Below are 21,701 nucleotides of genomic sequence, written 5' to 3' on the forward strand. Positions count from 1 at the left end.
GAAAAGCAGTCGGCTGTTGGGGGCAGGGGAAAGGGAGCTTTCTAAGGGTGATGCCACTGCTGGTCAGAGAAGGGGATCTTCACTCTTCCCGGACTGTCTACGCCATAGGAGAGTTTAGATTTGCTATATTAAGCAAGAGAGAGTGGTGGGTGGGGTTTTCACATCGGAGGGAAATTGTGCTAAAGGTCGCAGGTCATCTGTGACTTAACAGATTAATTATTATAGTCATACCAGGAGGGATGACAAACCTGAACTTGAGTTGGGTCAGCAAGATTAGAAAAAACCTCTAATAATCTCAATGACAAAACCGTTGTTAGTTTGGAAAATTTTGATTTTAAAATTAAATATATCTTGGAACAGTGACTATGTATAGTGTGAAAATGAATCATATTTTGGAGTTAATTTTGCATTTATTTCCTTAAACTCTTCTTGTCTTGTGCAAGGTGAAAAGAAATAATGTAGATTTTAGAAAAATGAGTAAAACAGCTAGAAGTTTAGTTTTTATGACTTAAGGAAGTGCCATCATTCCCCTTATGATTAAAGGTTTTTTCTCCCTCTTTTAAATTCATCTCAGGAGAGGACTTACAGGGGACCTTCCAAAGGTTAGTGCTGCATAAATAGATGGTGTGAAAAAAACAGAATTATTGACTGAAAGAAGTTTCACCCAAGAAACGGCCCCCAACTTACCTGTACTTCCAACACTGAGCCACAAAAGGAGACCCCACAACCAGAAGCATCTCTCCCAGAAGTCTGGGGGCATCACTGAGCTGGAAGTCTCAGAGCTGGGGTAGAACTGATCCCTAATGACGAAGAGATTGCATAACCCAGCCTCTCACCAAACACCCACTTGGGTCTCACTGATCATTAACTGGCCTCATGACCTGTAAAAGAAAACTCTCCCTCTTTGTTTAACTTACCCAGTTTTTCTGTTTCTTCTCAGTGAAAATAGTTTTGTTTTTTTTTTAAGGCAAGGGACATTGAAACACATTGTCCTTCCTCTCTGAACCAAACATCATCAGGAAACAATTTCCTGCACCTCTCCCACTTCCCATTATAAAATGTTAGTAAAACCCAAGGCAGAAGTCTTTCATCTCTAAGCAATCACAAACCCTCATTGTCCTGGAGTCATCTGTGGATATGTTTATTCCCCTAGAAGGACTCTGAACAGCTTGAGGGCAAAGACCTTCTGTTTTCATTTTTCAGTCCCCAGTGCCCAGCATAGAGCTGAGTCAACAATATGTGTTTAGTGTACATTTACCAGGAAAAATGAAAGAAGATGAAACTGGCCTCTTGAGAGTACTATCCTTAATAGAATCTTGAGGCTACAAATAAGTCCAGCCTCTAAGAAGGGATGTTCAGCTTCTTGAATTCACAGATAAAGGAACCAAGAAATAGAGAACGAAAACGACCTATGGAGAGGAGACGGTGCTGCTGGAAGTGGCAGAGCTGGCCTGCAACCAGGGTGTTTCCAGTGTACCACTTGGCCTCTTCATTCAAAGGAGCAGCAGAAACCACAGAGTGCTCGCTCCGGACAGCTCAGGGAAAGGGGGAGGCACGGTACTTGCCCAGCACTCGTGGAATTGCAGCACGCTGCTGTGAGGCTGAGAACCCGCCAACAGGGCAGCATGGAACGTTCTGGACCACAGTTCTGTGAAGGGACTACTATCTACAGCTTCAGGGCACAGAGCGCTTATACCCTGCACGAGCTCATGCAGAGTTGGGGTTTGAAGCAGGACAAGCTAGCACCAGAGGCCATGCCCTGAACCTCTGCACCAACAGTCTGTGCCAGGGCCACCCAAGACGGGGATAAAATTATTTTGGAGGGGCCAGCCTTCGCCTCCCCTCGTGTGTGTGATCCCACTGCTCGGGCGCTGCAACCATCAGGAAGGAGAGCGGCAGCAGACAGGGCACTACTGGTGTCAGAGACCCAGCCAGGTGTAGAGCTCCAGGTCCTCAGAGAAAAGAAGCCAGGGTGGGACTAGCTGTGTGAGAGATTTATCGGGGCTAACACTTGTGAAGACTAGAAGATGGCAGCGAGGACCCTGAGACCCTGCAGGTGATGGAGGGCTGGCATCTGTGAAGAAAGAGGGCTGCACAGGAAGTCCCGGAATACCACCGGTTCCTAGAATGTCCTGGCCAAAGCCATGGGGAAGCCTCAGCTGAAGTCTCAGGCTAAATAGCAGCCCGTCTCTTACGAGAAGGAGCTGTGTTAGCAGCCCCACCTGGCTCAGTCACTAGCTGGGGACGGTCTCTGCACAAAGACGAGAGGAGATTCAGAAGGGCAGCAACTGGGACCATGAATCAGTCCGGTTCCCCAGAGCAGGAGACGGAGGACGGCACTCTCGTGGACACCCCAGCATGATCAGAGCTGGCTCACCAGGTCAGAGGTTCCAATGACTCCAGCACAGTGCTCCCCGTGCAGCATCAGCACAGCTGACATGCAGAGAGCACCCTCCCTTCACACTCATCATCTGGTCCAGTGCTCTCCATGTGCAGTTGCTCAGAATCACCCAGGGGACCGAGGGCAGACTGCTGGGCCCAACCCAGACACGCTGACTGAGAATCTCTGGGGCTGTGCCCAGGACTCTGCAGTTCTCATGCCAATCTTCTGTGAGTTCTTACCAAGGCCGTCTCCATGTGACCAGTGAGGAAACACATGCTCAGAGACCAGTGGCCAAGGAAGTAGTTTCAGGGCGCCAAGAAAGCGGGGTACCCCTGGAAAGTGAAGTGACATGTTTTAGAAGGTGAGGACAGAGATTTTTCTACAGGAGACACAGGTGGGGACCAGCTTATAATCAGTGTATATGGTCTGTCTCCCCCAGGGAGAATATCAGCCTTCAGAGGGCAAAATTATGGTCTCTTTTGTTCATTGAGGTGTCCCCAAGCACCTGGCACAGCGCCTGCCACTCAGCCAGTGCTCAGTATTTGCTAAGGGGAGGGGGTGGGGAGGGATGGTACTCTGCAGGGGTTGCTCATTTAGAGAAGGGCAGTGGGAAGGGGCCTGATCTTGAGACCACATGGAGGCCCCCATCCTAGAATGGAATTGGATGGTTTTACTTGCCTAGGATCTGGGAACATGGGGAGGCAAATGAGAGATGGAGGATGCCGGGGTTCAATATCCAGTGCTCATTGCTCAGGCTCCCTGCTGTGTGCTTGCTACCTAGACATTGCTGGGCACATAGAAGGTGCTCATTAAACACTTGTTTTGAGAGAAAGAGAGGGGAGGAAGAGATGGGGGGTGGAAGGGAAGAGAGAAAGAGAGGAAATTATAGGCTTCAACCCCTGGAATCCACGAAATCCCTTCCAGCCTTTTCTGCCTGCCTGTTCCCAACTCAAACTCCCAGCTTCCTCATCTTCCTTCAGGATCCCAGGCCTTCAGTTTAGGGGTGGGGTTGGAAGTGGGGGGAATATAAACTAACATACTAATATAAAATACATTTTATTATTTTAATTAATAAATTTAATTAATTCTGGGCCTCACCTGATTATGACTACAAAACGAGGTCACAATTTTTTCAAGTGTGGTTTTTAATAGTTCTACATGCGTATGAATTTTTTTTTAAATTAAGAAGTACAAAAGCACAATGCGCATCTCAAACCCACTACTCACTTCCCTTTTGACGTCACCTCACAGCTGGAAGAAGGTGAAGACAGGGCATCAGATGCTGCCACCAACATCTCACTCCTGGGTTTCATTCTGGCTTTGATTAGTGAAACACTTTCTAATTATAGCAAACAATTAGGGTGTAGTAGGACTGAAGACAAGCAGACCTGGGTTTAAGCCCCAGCTCCATCTCATCGCTTAGCAACTTTCTTCCTGCTCTTGTCTTTCCTTCCCCAAAGGAAGCTCGCACCAACTCCATAGGTGTCAGTTTCCTCAAACCCAAACCCCAAGGATGAGAAAATGATGGCAAGACTGCCCCCTCTATGGTGTCTGGATGACCCCTGGTCCTTAATTTGACCCCATTCCTTGAGGAGGTGATCCATGGAGATGACTGACTGAAATCACACTCCCAGGAGCTCTGGCTGTTTTACAAAGATACACATTAACTTGCCCTGCAGGGGTGGAGACAGAAGAGGAAATGGAGAATATTTCATTCTCCATTGAGAATGGAGAATGGTGGTTGAAGAAGCCCAGAGATGGAGACCAATGCTAATTTTGCAGATTAAAAAGTACATATTGCCAAGACTTCTAGATAACATCTAGCCATCAGGTAAAAAAGCAAGTGAAGTGCCATCATTTAGCAGGTCAAAAAATACTATTAATCCCTGTAACGTTACTCATGATCTTTTCTGTTTTCCAGGACACATATATTAACTTGATTAGAATGAGAAGTTCATACTGTGGTTCAGGTCATCTTCTCAATTTATTCTAACATTATGCATATAATTAAGTCTGTTATCTCTTTCCTCTGTTCATTCTGGCTCTTCCTCCTCTCTCTCTCTCTCCCTCTCTCACACACACACACACACAAACACACACACCAACATTCACAGGTCGGGAGAGAAGGCAGAACCCAGGTGTGGGTGGGCGGAGGCAGAGGTGATGGGTGTGACAGTTGTTCTCTTCCAACTGCTTCTATTTTCTCAGAGAAATAGGAAGCAAAGCTGTCAACTGAGAGTCAAGTTTGGAGAGGAGGTTTTGAGAAAAAGGAATATGAAAGTCTGATCTCATTCTGAATTGTGCCTGCTGTGAAGAGTGAGAATTTGCAGAGCAAATAGAACAGGCTCTTAAAGAGATGCTCGCTCTTGTCTCCAATTGCAGCTGAAGTGCGACTAGAAAACAAAAAATGCTAAGTCACCACCCTCTTCCTCTGCCGTGACCCCCTTCCCCACATGCACATACTTCCACTACCACATTCTAAGGAGACTGGAAGGACAAATCCCTGAGGACTTAATGGGAGGCAGCTGAACTGCTCTAGGAGACTGCCCTTCCCCACTTCCCTCTGCAGGAAATCAGCAGTTTGAAGGAGAAATCACGAGAATCCTAAGTTCTACGGGTTTCCCCTTCCTTCCTGAAAGGGGAGGAAGGCGGTGCTCTGCTTCACAACAAGCTGAGTGAGGTGGTCTACTGGCTGAGAGTGAGGGGGACCACATGAAGGTGTCAGCGGCAGCTGCTTCTGAGTCGGCAGTGTGCTGGGCAACCTCCCTGGCCTTCAGATCTGTCCTATTGGGGAGTGATAGGTGGAGTGTAGAGAGCAGCAGGGGGTTGGGGGGGGGGGCGCGACACAGCCTGCACCCCTCTGGTGTGACCAGGAAGGATGAGGAGAACCTTCAGGAGAGAAGCTGACTCTTCTCCCTCAGGGTTCCCCTGGTAAGGGTGGTCTAGGGCAACACTGGAGACAGACAGGGAACCCCGGCAGAGGAAGGCGAGGAAAGAGAGAGGCATCCATGTCCCCTTTTCTTCTCTAAGCCCTTTGGGCTTGGGACTGACTGTGGTGGGGAGGAAGGAGGACATGACTTTAAAGTTTTAGAATTGATCAAACTGGGTGAGGCTTCCTACTTCTGGGTATACATCCAAAGGAAATGAAAACAGGGTATCAAAGAGGTATCTGTGCCCCATGTTCACCGCAGCTTTATTCATAATAGTCAAGATATGGAAACAAGTATCTGTCAATTGATGAATGGATAAAGAAGACATAGTACATATATACAATAGAATACTATTCGGCTATGAGAAAGAAGGAAATCCTGATGTTTGCGACAGTATCAATGGACCTTAGGGCATTATGCTAACTAAAATAAATCAGAGAGAGGATGATAAATATTACATGATATCACATATATGTGGAATCTTAAAAAAAAGTCAAATCCATATTAATAGAAACAGAGAGTAGAAAAGTGGCTGCCAGGGGCGGGTTAGGGGGCAGTGGTGGTGAGGGAAATAAGGGGAGGTTGGTCAAAGGGTATAAACTTTCAGCTATGAGATGAATCAGGTCTGAAGATCTGATGTAAAACATGGTGACCATGGTTGATAACACTATACTGTTAAATTGAAATTTACTAGGAGAGTAGAACTTAAATGTTCTCACCAAAAAAAGGTAAACATGTAATGTGATGGATATGCTCATTAACGAGATGAAGGGAAACCTTTCACCACGTATATGTATATTAAATCACCACAATGTACACTTTAAATATCTTACAATTTTACATTCATTCATATCTTGGTAAAGCTTAAATTAAAAAAAAATCTGGACTGGGATGGGGACTGGATTGGATTTTTAATACCCTTCACTACCCTCCTCTTCACACAAAACTAAAAAGATGACACTAAGGAGCAGGAAAAGCAGCTTATACGAAGGCAGCGGCTGGAGAAAAAGAAAATCATTCCATGTTTGCTTCCACTAAATTCAGACCATTCATCAAACCAGTTATAGAGGTAAAACAGATCACGCCTCAGAATCCACTGGCTAAAATGCTCTTCTTCCCTTTTCTATATCACAAGGCTTACGCATCTCAGTTTTGCCACTTGGTCAGTGCTAACTGAACTCTAGTGCTCCACCTTAAAACTGCAGGCAGGGGACTTCCCTGGTGGTCCAGTGGCTAAGACTCTGCTCCCAATGCAGGGGGCCTAGGTTTGATCCTTGGTCAGGGAACAGCTCCCATATGCCACAACTAAGAGTTTGCATGCCACAGCTAAAGATACCACAGGCTGCAAGACCTGGTGCAGCTGAATAAATAAATAAATGCTGCAAGCTCTCCTGACTACTGGTAAAAGAAACCCCAGAAAGACACGAAAAAATGTTTCCTTTTTTCCTACAGCTGCAGAAAAGTACACACTATTCTGTACTATACTGTCACTTTTTATCAAGTGGGAAATTGAAAAACAGTCATAAAAGTCTCCATCTTAATCTTCTGTTCAAGAATCCTCTGTAAATACGTATTTACTAACTGTTTTCTATTATTCTAAAACTGTCTTCAAAATATTTCTACAGAGGAGTCTTCTTGTGCACCTGCATTTAAGAGGTTATTACCATGTTCTGTGAATGGTAAATCCCCACCCCTAAAAGTCTGCAATTTCTGATTGTCCTGCTGAAGAATCTATGTACTAGCTTGGTTATTTAAAACACACATGTTTTCTGAAATATATAAATACATACAAGAGCTTTTGGAACCAGAAAGAGCTTTGGCATTTTCTTATCCCTTTACATACAAAAGAATGATCAATCTGACGCCTTTGCTGCAGTCCTGCTCCAGATACAGAGTTGAGATTCTGTCTCACTGAAGTCAGCACATAGGCCTGGTTAAAGCCTCAAAGCCTCCATCTCTCTCAGGCCAGCACAGGTCACTCCTGACAGTCATGAAGTAGAGGGCATCTGAAACACAAGAGTCAGTGCATGCTCAAAACATTCACATCAAAACCAACCGATGAACCTCCACAGTAAACACTGAATGTCTCCAACAGTCTAGACAGGAAGACCATAAAGAAGGCAAGACACAAGCCCTCATAAGGAGCCTCAGAGGGCCCCCTGAAGACCCACAGTCACCACACAACATGCTCAGTGTGGTGACAGAGCTGGAGACAGAAGGCTGTGGGTGTTCTGAAGAGAGACGGCCAAGAGCCTCAACAGTCAGAGTGGGCTTTCATCAAGGAGATGCCACCTGAGCTGGAACTTGAAGGTGAAAGAGAAGGAGGAGCACCCAGAAATGAAGAAGCAGGGGGTAAGTATTCATTGTACATGATTAGACGTGCAGTATGATCAACTTGTTATGTATTTGTAAAGATCTCTCTGGAGGGAAACACGGAAGGCAGTACTGGAACTAGAGGCACCAGACAGGAGGCTAATAAACAACATTCATTTAACATATATTGATGAAGCATCTCTTGTGTGCCTGGCACCATGCTAGATTCTGTCTAGAGGAGAATAAAGACTGTCAAATAGGTGACAATGAGCTGGCACCACGTCAAGTGCCATACCTAGGAAATTAGGGGGTGCAGCTATTAATAGGAGCAGAATCTCTTCAGACAAATAGTTTGTAATGCAGAAATCCAGCTGAAAAACATGTGGTGCCATAAGGTAAAAGAATGACAGATCTGAAGGATATTCAGGATGAAGAACCACCTAGCAGATGCTGGGGGGACCCCCACATACACACCTCACTGTTCATGCACCCTACAGCCTGCCACTGCAAACATCTCTGAGTCTTGACCTGAGGACACTCATGTTTGGCTTTACAAGAGGCAGGCCAGGAAGCACCAGAGAGTTAGCACCCCTGGGAGTGGTCCTCCACCAACATCAGATGGAAGATGGTGAGACAACTCTGAATGCCTTACGCAACGGACTCAGATGTACTGCATCTCAAGTGCCTACAGTGGGAACCTGCTCATCAACACACTTTGTCCTGGCTCCTCTCCCTTCCCTGTCTCACTTCCCCATTCTCCTAACAGTCCTTCCTGGAATCACCTCCCAAGTAAACTACTTGCACTAAGATCTTTGTCTTAGAATCCACTTTTGGGAACCCAACCTGAAACAAACAGAAAAAAAACTTAGTGAAAGATTAGATGGTAAAAATGGAAACCCAAATATGAGGCCGTAAGATTTCTAATTTGGGAGCTGCTGATCCCATTAACTGAGAAATAGACTCTTCAGGATAGGAAGAGGGGTACATTTGGGGCAGGGGCTGGTGAAGACAGGATAAGTTTGGAAACATTGAGCTTCAGGTGCCCAAGGGACTGTTACCTCAAAATTCCCTGAGTATAAGGTTAAGACTCTTGACTTTGAAAAAAGTGAAACAGTAGAAAAGGGACTACACAAGAGGAGAAACCACCAGAAATGAATGTCACTTCTCCCTAGGGTAATTACCTAAGAGAATACAAAGCCCTAGCTGTCTCTTCCAACCGGTTTCTGTATTCTAGCTTCTCGTAGTTGGAGGGACTCACTCCTTTAAAACCATACATCACTCCCCACCAACAGCCAGCAATGGCAGCGGTAGAATCACTGTCTCCACCGTGGAAAAATGCTCGGTGGGCAAGCTCCTTCCAGGAGTCTCCTGCAGCCAGGATGGCATCGTAGGCAATCATGGGGGCATCGTGTCCACTGCTGCCGCCCCAGCCAGAGTAGCTCACAGAAGTGTAGAACTGATCCCTTTCCTTCACATCAAAGGGCTTGGGGAAGGTAGGGGCTGATTTGCCATCCCAAATTCCTCTGAGTTTTAGGTACTTTTCCCATTGGTCTTGGAAGTAAGACCTGTAGGGAGAAAAAAAGATACAGTCAATTGAAAAATTGAAGTCAAAAGCCATCAGGAAAGGTACCAGATAGAAATGTGAACAGGGAGAGTTCCAACATGACTTCAACCTCTAGTACTAATATGATATGATACAAAAAATCAAATTGAATGTTAAGTGACCTTCATTCAATACATTTTTGCTAAGGAGTGATATAAATAAGGTATCGATATCTGTTGCTATTAATGCATAAAAAAGATATACAGCAAGTTAAAGGTGAGAAATGTAGGTTTGCTTTCCCTGAGTTGAGAATTAGGTCAAGTGTCAACTTTCAGGGTGAACTTTATTTATTTGGCCTGTCATCATATATTTTATTGTTTTATATTACTTTCTTAACAAAATTGTACATATTTAAGGTGTACGACATGATGATTTGATATACATATGCATAATGAAATGATCACTACCATCAACCTAATTAACGCATCAGCTCCTTATATAGCTACTTTTTTTTTTTTAAGAGGGAACTTCAGAACATCATGACCGTGGATGATTTCAGTAGAAAGCCTCTGGACATTTTTATTCTAAGAAAGGCAATGTGATGTGAATTCAAAAAAGGGGAAGATGTGGTCTTACCACTTATTAATTAGCTGGTGGAAAAACCTATCTTTAGGTCATTTTAACCAAGGCTTTCACAATATTATTTGTTTGTCAAGACAACACTGAAAAAACAAGTTCCAGGAAATAATCAGGAAAGTTCATCTCAGTAAAGAATAGCCACAGGGACTTTTCCCTGGCGGTCCAGTGGTTAAGACACTGCTCTTTCACTGCAGAGGGCACGGGTTCAATCCCTGGGTGGGGAATGAAGATCCCACATGCTGTGTGGCGGGCCAGGAAAAAAAAAAGAGAAAAGGAAGAGCCACAAAACTCTGGAGAACAGGATCCCTACACATCAGGGAAGCAGGGCAGCCGCCCTACTCACTGAAGTCTTCAGTTGGCTCCTTGGTGGCCATCACTGCTGGGACTGTATTTAGAATCCTTAGCAGGAGGGTGGGGAGGGGGCTGGATGCAGTGGATGATGAAATTTGATGGGAGACCCATGATGGTTGCTAAAAATCTGAGTTTTAGGCATACACATGCAAGCATGTGTGCACACAGACTCAACCATTTTCTAGCACAAGTGTGCACCTGCAAACTCACCAGTGTTGAAGATTCTGCTCCACAAAGTAGCCTGATTGGACAATGTACTTTTTAGCTTCCGGAAGTATCTCTATCAGTCCTCTTCCCCACTGCTGGGGAGGCTTGCCATTCACAGCATAGGCTGTAAAAAGAGCAGACACAAGGGCTCCCAGGTAGCCTGTGGGATGGTGGTGGGTCATCCGGCCGCTCTCGATGCTCACCTGGATCAGTGTGTCCAGCTGACTGCTGTGAGGGAACCGGAGACCAATGCACATGGCCCTCATGGCAGCCCCGCAGCCACCCTCGTGAATGTTAAAGGGAATCCTCCAGCCCTCAGCTTTGTCTGGCTCCAGCAGCATGGCGTTCTGCAATGAGGCGCCCCCTGGGAAGAGTCAGGTAGAGAATGGGGTCAGGGTAACCAAAGCAAAGGCCCAGCAGGAGGAGAGAACCAAGCCCTGCCTCCAACTTTCCTGGATGGAAAGGGAAAGCCAAAGTGTGTGGTGATGAAGGCCCCCAACTCCAAACCCCGAGTCAGCACTGTGCCTTACTTAGACTAGCGTACTTAGACGCTGCTGCGTTTGTGAGAGGGGCTTTTAATCAGGAAATGTTATGAGCTGAACTGTATTGATGATGAGCTGAATTGTATTCCCCAAAATTCATATGATGAAGAGCTAATCCCTAGAACTTCGGAATGTGACTGTATTTGGAGATGGGCCTTTTACAGAGGTGATGACTTTAAAATAAGAATGTTAGGACGGGCCCTGAATCAGTCTAATCAGTGTCCTAACAAGAGGAGGAAACGGGAACACACAAAAAAGACACCAGGAATGTATGCTCTGAGAGGGCACAGCATCATCTGCAAGCCAAAGAGAAACGACTCCTTCAGAAGAAATGAAACCAACACCCTGATCTCAGGCTTCCAGCTTCCCAAACAGTGAGAAAATGATATCTGTTGTTTAAGCCCAGCCAATCTGTGGTATTTTGTTATGGCAGGTCAAGCTAACTAATACAAGAACCAGGGAAAAGGTGGTTCACATCAGCTGTTGGCCAAGTGACTATAAAAAAGTGAGCAAGAACCACTTGTGAGCAGACCTGGAACCAGAAAAAGAGTCTCTACAAGACCTTTCCCAGTCTTCTTTAAAAAGAAAAAAATTTTCTTCATAGATATTAAAGAAAACTTAGAAACTACAAATAAGTGAAAGGAATATAATATATATTATAAATATATTTAATATATATAAATAAATAAATATATATATATAAATAAATATATATAAATACTCTTACCACCCAAATCTCTCCCAACAGATATACATACATACTCTTAATGAAAATGGGTTCATAAGATATATAGTGTTTCATAATCTACTCTGCTTCGTATACAACGTCTTTCCATATCAGTAAATACTTATTTGTGTAATTTTAAATGGGTGCAGATGTGTCACCATAATGAAATAAATGACAGAACATTTAGCTTGTTTCTATTTTTATCATAACTAAGAAAACTAATGTCCTGGGACTTCCCCTGTGGTCCAGAGGTTATGACTGCTTTGCAATGCAGGGGGCACGCATTTGATCCCTGGTCAGCGAACTAAGATCCCACATGCCTCAGGGTGTGGCAAAAAAATTGATTAATTAAAAAATAAAAAACTAGTATCTTTGATATTTAAATCCCAATCAACATTTTAAATGACTTCCTTGGGTCTGTTTTAATTCTCCACCTGCCCAGGACCTCCACCGGCTGCTCTCACCTGGTGCCCGGCCATCCATGTCTCCCATGCAGTCCTGGTAATGCTTAGCAAGGAGGGAATACAAGTCAGTCAAGTCTGAGACTTTGCCCGCTTCCAGGAGTGCTTCTGCTGTAGCCAGGTGCATCACGGTGTCATCGCTGACGCTCCACCTCTCCACATCTATGGCATCCAAGCCGCCAAGCTGGGCCAGCTGCCTGTGAATTTTCTCCCCATTCTGGAGGAACTCCCACTTTCCGTTGAAGTACCCCAAGGCATCTCCAGCTGCACTCAGCACCATGGCTGCCACATACCTCTCCATCAGTGCCCCGTCCATGGTGAAGCTGTCTCTGGGGGAATAAAAAGACACACAGAGGATGGGGAGAAAAAAAATCAGAAAAAATAATAGCCCTATCAGCATTTTACTGGGGCTTCCCTGGTGGCCTAGTGGTAAGGAAATCCACCTATCAATGGAGGAGACAGGTTCAATCCTCGGGTCCAGAAGATCACCTGGAGGAGGAAGTAGTAACCCACTCTGGTATTCTTGCCTGGGAAATCCCACGGACAGAGGAGCCGGGTGGGCTACACTCCAAAGTGTCACACAGAGTAAGACACGACTGAGAGACTGAGCACACATCACATTTCACTGATTACTCACTCCTTGCAGGCACAGTATTAAGGGCATATCACTTAATCATCACAACAGCTCTATGGGGAATGGAATAAGCCATTTTGTTGTGTTGTTGTTGTTCAGTCACTAAGCTAAGTCGTGTCCAAGTCTTTTTCAGCCTGGACTAGCCCGCCAGGCTCCTCTGTCTGTGGGACTTCCCAGGCAAGATTAGAACTTTGTCTTGTCTTGTCAAGTTAGGCAAGACTAACTAGGACCCTATCTTTGCCTCTCTGTGAGTGGCAAGCCCATTAAATTCTGCAAATCAACCATTTTCTCTTTTTGGTTGAATCTGGCCTTGGAATGCACCCGTCCTTTCCGTAAATGTTAACTTTCCACTGGTAGCAATGTTTGCAAAGCACCTGCATCTTCAGTCTCATCACAGGGCCTGGATTATAGTCTGCACGTCAGAGATAAGAAAACTGGGGGCCAGAGAGGGTAACTTCACGCAAGCAACAGATGGAGGCGCTGGGAGTTACTGATTTACTTACCATGTTGAATTTCCTGGCACAAAAACGGTATTTGTAAAAAATTGACTTACATATTTTAATGTTTATAAATGATGCTCAGGAACTGGAGTTCTGGGTTAACAGTCCTGGCTCTGCCCAGAATCAGGTGTGTGATGGTGGACAAGCTACCTCCTTCCAGGACCTCAATTTTCCCATGGTAAATTGTACTGGCAGGAGGCGGTAGTGAGGAGCTATAGATGCAACCTGGGCTCCCGTCCAGCTCTGAGAGCTTCAGAGACCAAGCTTAGTTCTAGAATTCTGAGGACAGATCTTTAATCCCTGTACCCTCTTCTAAAGGGGCTTCCCTTGTAGCTCAGTTGGTAAAGAATCCGCCTACAATGCAGGAGACCCAGGTTAGATCCCTGGGTCGGGAAGATCCTCTGGAGAAGGAGATGGCAACCCACTCCAGTATTGTTGCCTGGAGAATCTCATGGACTGTAGCCTGCCAGGCTCCTCTGTCCATGGAATCGCATGAGTCGGACACGCCTTAGCGACTAAACCACCACCGCCCTCTTCTGAAGTCCTCAGCTTCCTGTCTGTAATTCCTCCTGACTCCACCCAAATGTGTTTCTGTGGGTTTCGAGTGAGGCTGGGGGTGGTGGGCGATGACCACCTCACTCTGTAAGAAATTTTCTTTTGAGTTTTCACACTGTGCTCTGGCCTCCAGCTTTCCAGAACGCTGTTATTCTTTATACGCTTAACTTTTACAGTTGACAGTCTCGCCCCCGAACTTTATTCGAAACGGAGATGTGGGCAGCCGATTCACGGCAGTCTTCTGCGGTTTTTTTTTTTTTTCTGAGGGGGGCAGGGTACAGGCGAGTGGGGAACAGGTTCAGCCCCGACTGGGGTGGGGGTGGCCCCTAGGTCACCGCGGGAGAGGCGTGCGAGGGACGGGACGGGATGCGGGCGGGGAGGGCGGGGAAGGAAGGGCGGGCGGGACCGGTCGACGCGGGAGAGGAGCGCGGGTGTGGGGGCCTAGCGCGGGGAGGGGTACCTGGTGGCCGGGAGGGGTGTCACGCCCGTGAGCCCAGCGCGGGGCCGGGAAGTCAGGGTGCGCGGAGGCCCAGCGCGGACCCCGGCGCGAGCCGAGAGCTGAGCACCCAGCCGGGTGGAGCGCCGCGTCCGCGGATCGCGCTCAGGTTCCACAGACCCGGGCCGGGCCCGGCGCTTGCAGTTGCTCGAGCGTCAGCTGCCGCCTGCGTCTGCCGCCCCCTCGGCTCGGGAGGGCGCCGCGGAGCACGCACGACGGGAAATGGCGCCCCTCCGCCACCAACGTCTCACCCCCACCCCCACCCCCGCGAGACTGTCGAGGACTCAGGAGTGGCCCCGGCTTGAAGCCTCGGCCTTTCCTCCAGTCCAGCTCCCCTGGACAGTGAATAGTGTGTGGCCCCGATCTCGGAAAACGGTGCTGATTGCGTCAGTGGCCTTTGTCACGGTTCTGGGCCCCTCACCCATAAAATGGGACAATAATAGTACCGACCTCTTTAGGGTGGTTGATAGGATTAATTTTAACTCTTGTCATTTATTTGGTCGCAGAATAGAATATTTTCATGCTGATGATAAATAAAAGCAAAGGAAAACCAAGATTCTTTTTGCCTGAATAAATTCTTGAAAAGAATTAGAAACACTATCTGCAGGTATTCTATGCAGATATTCTAAACACTATATGCAGTATTCTGCAGACTTTTCTGGATGCTTATCTTTCTTGCTACAGACATTAAACACGTACTGTTTACCAGGCGGATGCTAGGCCCTAACCCAACCCTGCTCTCATAAAGTGGACCCACGCAAGGGATTCCATCTTAGGCTGTTGATTTACATTGTTTATTTTTAAATAAAATGTTATTTTTACGATTAAAAAAATAATGCATACTTCCAGTAGAAAAACTGAGAAATCTTTTAGAAATCTCTCTTTAAAAACACATCTCTCATGTGTTCACAAAGATAAATGTTTCTGGATTTCTTTGCAGAATTGTTTCTCAGCAGAAAATTGGAAATAATCTCAACCTCTATTTAGATAGGAGAATGAGTTTCCTTCTCCTAAATTAGGGCATAATTATGAAACTTTTCCAAAAAGGTAGACATTTAAGTCAGCAGATTTGGGGTAAATAATTAGGTTCACAAGGGAAGAAACTGGAGACATTTTGTTAACTAAAAAATCAGCTTTTAAAGTGAGGGATATAAATGGTCTTATTTATATAAGAAAAAAGAACTCTGTATGTGTGTGTGTGTGCATGCCTGTGTATAAAATGACTGAAAGGATACATGTTAAATTGTTATTAATGATTATATAATTATCTCTCAGGTGGCTAAGGGGAGAGTTTGCAGGGAGTAGGGAGAGAGAGAAGGGGAAACTTTTAATCTTTCATATTAAGAATTTTTACATATTACATGTAGAAAGAAATTTTAGAAAGCATAGGAAAAAAAAGCCCACATTCTACCACTCAGACTGTAAAGACTGATACTTATAGTCTTTATGCACATTTTTTAAAAATGGGGTCATTTTATAGATATAATATATTATATCCTATTTTTAATCACTAAGCTTTACATTGTAAGCATTTGTGTCATTTGTAATAGTGTCGTTACTACAATTGGATCCAAATGTTCAAATAAGGTAATGCCTCTAAAATAAACCCCCTTTCATGTTGATACACAGCAATATGAGGCCCTGATGTTCAGTTCCTCTCCAGCCACACCATGGCCAGGGCTGGTTCAACAGAAAGGAAACAGAAGTATAGATAGTTGAAAAGCAGGGGGTTAAACAAATCTGCATCTTCAGGGGCCTGAATGTGTTATACTGTGCCACCATGCCTCATGAAATCTTGAGAGCTAAAAACAAATTTTTTTTAATGAGAGAGAGAAAGATAGAGCTAACAGGAAATGGCTAATAGACAGGGCCCCCGACCTCTGCAGCAAATGTAAAATAACAAAAAGTTTCAGAGAAAAATTTACCACAGAATAGGACACAATTTAACACAATTTGTTAAAGTGATTTAAAGTGGGTAAAAAATGAAGTAGAGGCTTTTTAGAAGAAAACAGAAGAAAGCTAGCCCAGGAGAAATAGGAAGCCAAAAACGGCTGTTCACATATCCTGCAGCATCAACTCACTTCAGAAGATTCAGTGAGCATCTGTGATGGTTAATTTTAGGTATTCACTTGGCTAGGAAAAAGTACCCAGATATTTGGTCAAACATTTTTCTAGATGTTTCTGTGAAGGTATTTTTAAGATGAGATTAACATGGAAACCAGCAGCTAATTTTCTTCCATGGTAAGTGGGCCTTACCCATTCAGTTGAAGGCCTTAATAGAAAAAAGACTGATCTCACCCAAGGAAGAAGAAATTCTGCCAGCAGACTATCTTCACATGGAGTTGCTACATCACCTCAACCTGGGTCTTCAGCCTGCTAGCCTATTGTGCAGATTTTGGACTTGGTAACCTCCACAATCACATGAACCAGTTCCTTAAAATAAATCTCTCTCTCCATGTGTGTATTGGTTTTGTTTCTCTGTAGAACCCTATTATAGCATATAAAGTATGCTAGATACCTTGCTGGGTGCTTACTGCAGTTACTGAGGTAGAGCAAGAATCACAGGGATAGAGGAGACTTCGTATAGTGTAACGACATGAGGCACAAGCACTGTGACCAAGGAGAATGTTCAAGGTACCAGCTCGGCAAATAGGAGGGAGACATTATCAATTTAGAGGGTTCACAGAAGGCATCTAGAGAGAATTACATCTGGGCTTATTTTTTTAAAAAATAACTAAGAAGATAAACTAAAATTTCAAGCCCAGAAATAACCCAAACAGCTAGTTCAGAGGTTTTAAAAAAGTAAAAGCAAAGATTTAAAAAAGTAAAAGTAAAAACAAAGATGCAGACTTAAGTTGATATTTCCTCCCCAGTGATGCACGGTTGCTCAGCCCGACCTCAGTTTTGAGGCGTGAGTTGGTTTCCAATTCGGCCTGTCACTGGGTTAGAAGACTGGTCATGGTCTTAAGCTTTCTCCTTTTCTGTCTTACTGAATCATTTCCAAACACTTCATCATAAGACTGAATACTAGATTTGCACAATGGAAATCACGTATCCTTCTGGAGGATTTTAAAGAAGGCTGGAAAAGAATTCGAAGATCAGTTTATCAAAGAAAACAGACTCTCTGGCCACTGGTCCCAAAGTACTTTTTTAAAAATAGAATCCATATGTACATAAGAGCAAAGTGTACATCACAACATGTCAGTGTCAGAAGGGATATTTGCATACCTGTAACTTTATAGTGAGGGAAGTGAGGCCCAACTAAGTGAAGAGAGTGCCTTTGAGTCACACAGCAGAGAGAAGTAGCCTCCTCTGAACTCTTCTCTGAAGCAGGCCATGGTCTTGGAACTCTCAGGCCAGGGTTTCTTCCATTCCCTGTACTGCCATTTACACAAACTTTGAAATGATATGATAGACTAAACATTGAGTTCATTAATGGCTCCGAACCTCCTGAGCCTGATTTTTTAAAAAATATTTCATACTCCTTTCACAAGAGCCCTCCATTTGATGACAGTGTGAAAGTCGTATTTAAAGAAAGATCCAAGATATGTGCTATAATTCTAATAAGCAGGCAGTAATCAAATATGGCAGAAGGTGGGGATGGGGACACTGAATGGAGAGATAAGTGGATACAAATTGGTGTTTTAAAAGCAGGCAATGGCTTCTCTCCTTCTAAGCAGAACAGAAAGAGACATGGGGGAAGTCCACATTCCTACCCACCCCTCTTCCCCCATGTCTCTGGAGTGCTCTCGTTTGCTTCTGTAAGTTGTTTTTTCCCAACCTTTGATCTGGAGATCCGTGTAGATTTTGAAACCTTCTTTGGTACATTTTCTACCAGATGGCCCCCACCACTCTGCCTCTCCCAGTCCTGTGGGGATTTCCCACAGCCAGTCAGCTGAGTCCCCAAGCTCCCCTTCCCAAGTTTGCAATGGACTTTTGGTGCTCCTGACCACAGGCTCATCCTAAGCACTTTACTGCCCACAAGTCTGGCTCTCAGTGGGTGAAAATATAGCTTCCAGGAAATGGAAAGTAACTACTGAAGCCAAACACCTGGTGAGCCTTGCTTAAGTTCCCTCCCCACCCTCCCATCCTCTGCTCCACCATCCCTCCATCAGCGTCAGACTAGGCTAACCTACCTGAGTCTGCTCATTTTGCTTTGAGAAGAATCTGCAGGACTATAGGTAAATGAAAACCTCATCAGGGGACATCTTTCAGCCCTCTCCTCCTATCCTCTGATGAGGTGTCAGTTCCCTCACCCTTTGTCTCTGACATTCATTCCTAAAACTGCTCTTTGGAGAGAGCTCAAGTTTGGGGTGGGGAATCTAAAAAGAGTGAGAGTGAAACCAAGACTAAACAAAGGAAGCTGGTTTAGGCAGGTTTCCTAGTGGTGACAGCGCTGGAGAGTCCCTCAGCCACCCCCTGTGGATGCCAGTGAAATCAGCTCCAGAATCAGGAGGGAGTCAATGTGAGGGTGTGCTATGGCTCTTCATGCCATCAAATAAATTCAGCTCTTCTCTGGTGTCCTTGTGTAAATGGGGCCACAAGTGGCCAGATTTCCTCTCCTATTCAAATAGTAGCTAAATGTGTCCGTGCAAGGCGTACTTTAAATGTTGCCCTTTCTGGGGAGAGTTGATGAGAGATAAATCCCCTCTTTCCACTCAAGCCATGCAATTTCTCTTTAATTTTATGCATAGACATGAGACAAGTGCTCAGGGCTGGTGCACTGGGAAGACCCAGAGGGATGGGATGGAGAGGGAGGCAGGAGGGGGGATTGGAATGGGGAACACATGTAAATCCATGGCTGATTCATGTGAATGTATGGCAAAAACCACTACAATATTGTAAAGTAATTAGCCTCCAACTAATAAAAATAAATGGAAAAAAAATAATTTTATGCATAGAATTAGACGACTCCCCTCCCCGCAACCCCTCCCCCTTCTTTTGAAATAGGAGACCATGACTGTTGGTTACAGATTGTTTTTCCCCTAGATTACTGTGTCACTAAGAAACAGAGGGCAGCTATCTATTTCACTTTTCAAGAAAGTACGCCAGAAAGAAGAAAGAGGAGGAAAGAGAAGAGGCTGAGGAGGAAGGAGAAGAAGGGGAGGGTAAAGGAAGGTGGTTGCTTTCTCCTGTTAATGTGGCTTAGCTGCTAAGCCCTGTCCAACTCCTTGTGCCTCTTGGGGTGGTTAAATAGTTTAGTCTGTTTAAGAAGTAAATGCACTATTGTTCAATCTTTAATGGGCTCAGCCTGGCACTCAGTGATGACCTAGAGGGGTGGGATAGGGGGAGGAGAGGGAGGCTCAGGAGAGAAGGGATATATGTTAAATTATATATTAAATTAAATTAAATATATATATGTGTGTACATATATATATATGTAAATTATGATTGAATCTAGTTGTCATACAACAGAAACCAACACAAATTGTAAAGCTATTTTCTACCAATTAAAAAAAAATCTTTAATGGGCTGACTTGACTCTTCAGCTTTCACTTATCCAAGCTTGATATCATGACAGCTACACTATCCCATTATGAAAGCACCAAAATCATCTCTGTCCTCTCCTTCTACAACCTTTGGGTGGCTCCTTTCTATGTTTCTCTGGGAATAAGGAAAGTGAAACACAAACTGAAAAAAGGGCAACTTTTATGACTTTGCCAGCAGCTCTAATGGACAGTGTGGGCAGGAGGATTGCAGCCAGTGTCTGTGGTGACTCTTAATTCCCAGAGTCCTATCATCACAGACTGGCCAGGAATCAAGAGCAGGTCCCTACCCTCAGGCAGAGAACTCACATGGCTGCAGGGTCTGTCTCTTCTCTTAAAGGACCAAGTAATAAGCATGGCAGCCCACTCCAGCCTGGAGAATCCCATGGACAGAGGAGGCTGGCGGGCTACAGTCCATAGGATGGCAAAGAGTTGGACACAGACTGAAGTGACTGAAAAGGCAGTACAATACGACACTCCCAGTGCCTTTGAAAGTTGCCCTTTCCAGTTTCATCACACACACACACACACACACACCCCGAGTCTTCCTTAAACACAACCAAAATATCCCCGGCTTTAATTTAAGATTATTTTCTCTAGTTTGGTCATCCACAGAAGTGAAGTGCATTTACATCCATTAAAAGCTCAAGGCAAATAAACAGAAACGCCTCAAGGCAGTGAAAGATCATTATCAAGAACCCCAATCCCCTTGGCCCATCTTAAAAATATCCCAGCTCTCCTCTGTTTGCTCTTTTCTCTGAATTACACAGTTTAACATCCTTATTATTATTGTTTGTTACTTTTTTCTGGATCCATTTCTACATTTATTTTGAAATGGAATGTAATATTTCAATAAAGGTCTGGGTTCATGTGCAAAGATAATGAAGATAATTCCTGGCCGTGGCATGTCATTTGTCCACTCATACCTCCCTAATATTTTGCTGGCATTTTCACCATCTTGCAGCCTCAGATCTGGCTGGTTGCCCCGGGTCTTCTTCTGTGATTGTTTGTTTCTTTTTCTGAGGGTCTGTCCATCTTGTTCTTATCTCTCTCCCAGTCTGTTCACCTTGGCATCCACAGCAGGTGATACAGTTCTGGGCATACAGTAGGCACTCAGTAAATGTGGGGGAACTGGCTTGATGTGGCTAAGGAGTGGTACAGACACTAGGAGCTCAGAGGAGGGAAAGAGCAGATGGGGATTAGAAGAGTCAAAGAGAGATTCTTGAGGAAGTGATTTTTGGAATACTCCTTTAGGGAAGAAAGATGTTTGGATGGGCAGAGAGGATGGGAAAAGCGGTGCAGGAAGTTATGGTGAAGTCAAGATTTTCAGCCAGAGAGTAGAGCCCCAAATGCAGAAGGGAGAGGGGTAGTGGGCAACAGGGAAAGAGCCCTCAGTTTAGATCAGGGTTAGTGCTGAATGTCCACTTCTCTTTTCATTTAAAGAACTCTGGTGATTTCCATCTCCGTTAATCAGAAAGAATGTGACAGCGTACAAAGAAGAGATTACCACTCTCACACTGATGGCTTTTACCACCAGCTTTAGCAGAGTATGGCACCACTCGGGAGCACCATAGTCTTAAAGCCCAGGTCTGGCCACCCCATTCTGGGTGCAGGCTATACAGATGGATATAAATGAAGCTGAGAACGGGAGTCAGAAAGGCTCCACAGAGAGGCTGAAATTCACTGCAACTGAAATTCAGTCCAGGGCAGAAATCAGGGTGCTGGTTGCCAGGTAGGTAACCAGGGGAACTGACCTGAAACAGAGGTCAGAGAGCTTCTTGTGACTTCATTGCTGAGATTGCAACCAGTCTTGTTAGAAAAACCAAAGACACAACTTCCTGAAAATTTTCGTTAATGCAAAAATGGGTTTGTTTCTTTGGCAACAGAAGAGTCCACCGTGGGAAAGAGGTTTTCTCAGCACCTAAGCTGTCCTA

The 21,701-nt window shown here is 44.9% G+C and overlaps 2 protein-coding genes across 5 annotated transcripts in view; both read right to left on the reverse strand.

Moving 5' to 3' along the window:
* Positions 1 to 2,998, reverse strand: part of PLA1A (phospholipase A1 member A) — a 46,372-nt gene extending 43,374 nt beyond the window's left edge. For all 4 annotated transcript variants that reach the window (XR_006335283.1, XM_043874313.1, XM_043874312.1 and 1 more), the window contains exon 1: positions 688 to 2,998. Coding sequence is in view for 3 of the 4 variants with exons in the window: in XM_043874313.1 (XP_043730248.1) it covers positions 688 to 760 (73 nt within the window). In the remaining variant the exon portion in view is untranslated. The remainder of the gene's footprint in view (positions 1 to 687) is intronic.
* A 2,551-nt stretch (positions 2,999 to 5,549) lies between these two features.
* ADPRH (ADP-ribosylarginine hydrolase) lies at positions 5,550 to 14,620 on the reverse strand. Its single transcript, XM_043874315.1, has 5 exons — positions 14,246 to 14,620; positions 12,100 to 12,425; positions 10,370 to 10,730; positions 8,808 to 9,191; positions 5,550 to 7,319 (listed from the first exon to the last, which is right to left on the reverse strand). Exons 2-5 carry the CDS (start codon positions 12,410 to 12,412, stop codon positions 7,289 to 7,291), a joined length of 1,089 nt encoding a protein of 362 aa, XP_043730250.1. The 5' UTR covers positions 12,413 to 12,425; positions 14,246 to 14,620; the 3' UTR covers positions 5,550 to 7,288.
* Positions 14,621 to 21,701: the final 7,081 nt, after the last annotated feature.

This window comes from Cervus elaphus, chromosome 19 (assembly GCF_910594005.1).
Source record: "Cervus elaphus chromosome 19, mCerEla1.1, whole genome shotgun sequence".
Lineage (NCBI taxonomy): Eukaryota > Metazoa > Chordata > Mammalia > Artiodactyla > Cervidae > Cervus > Cervus elaphus.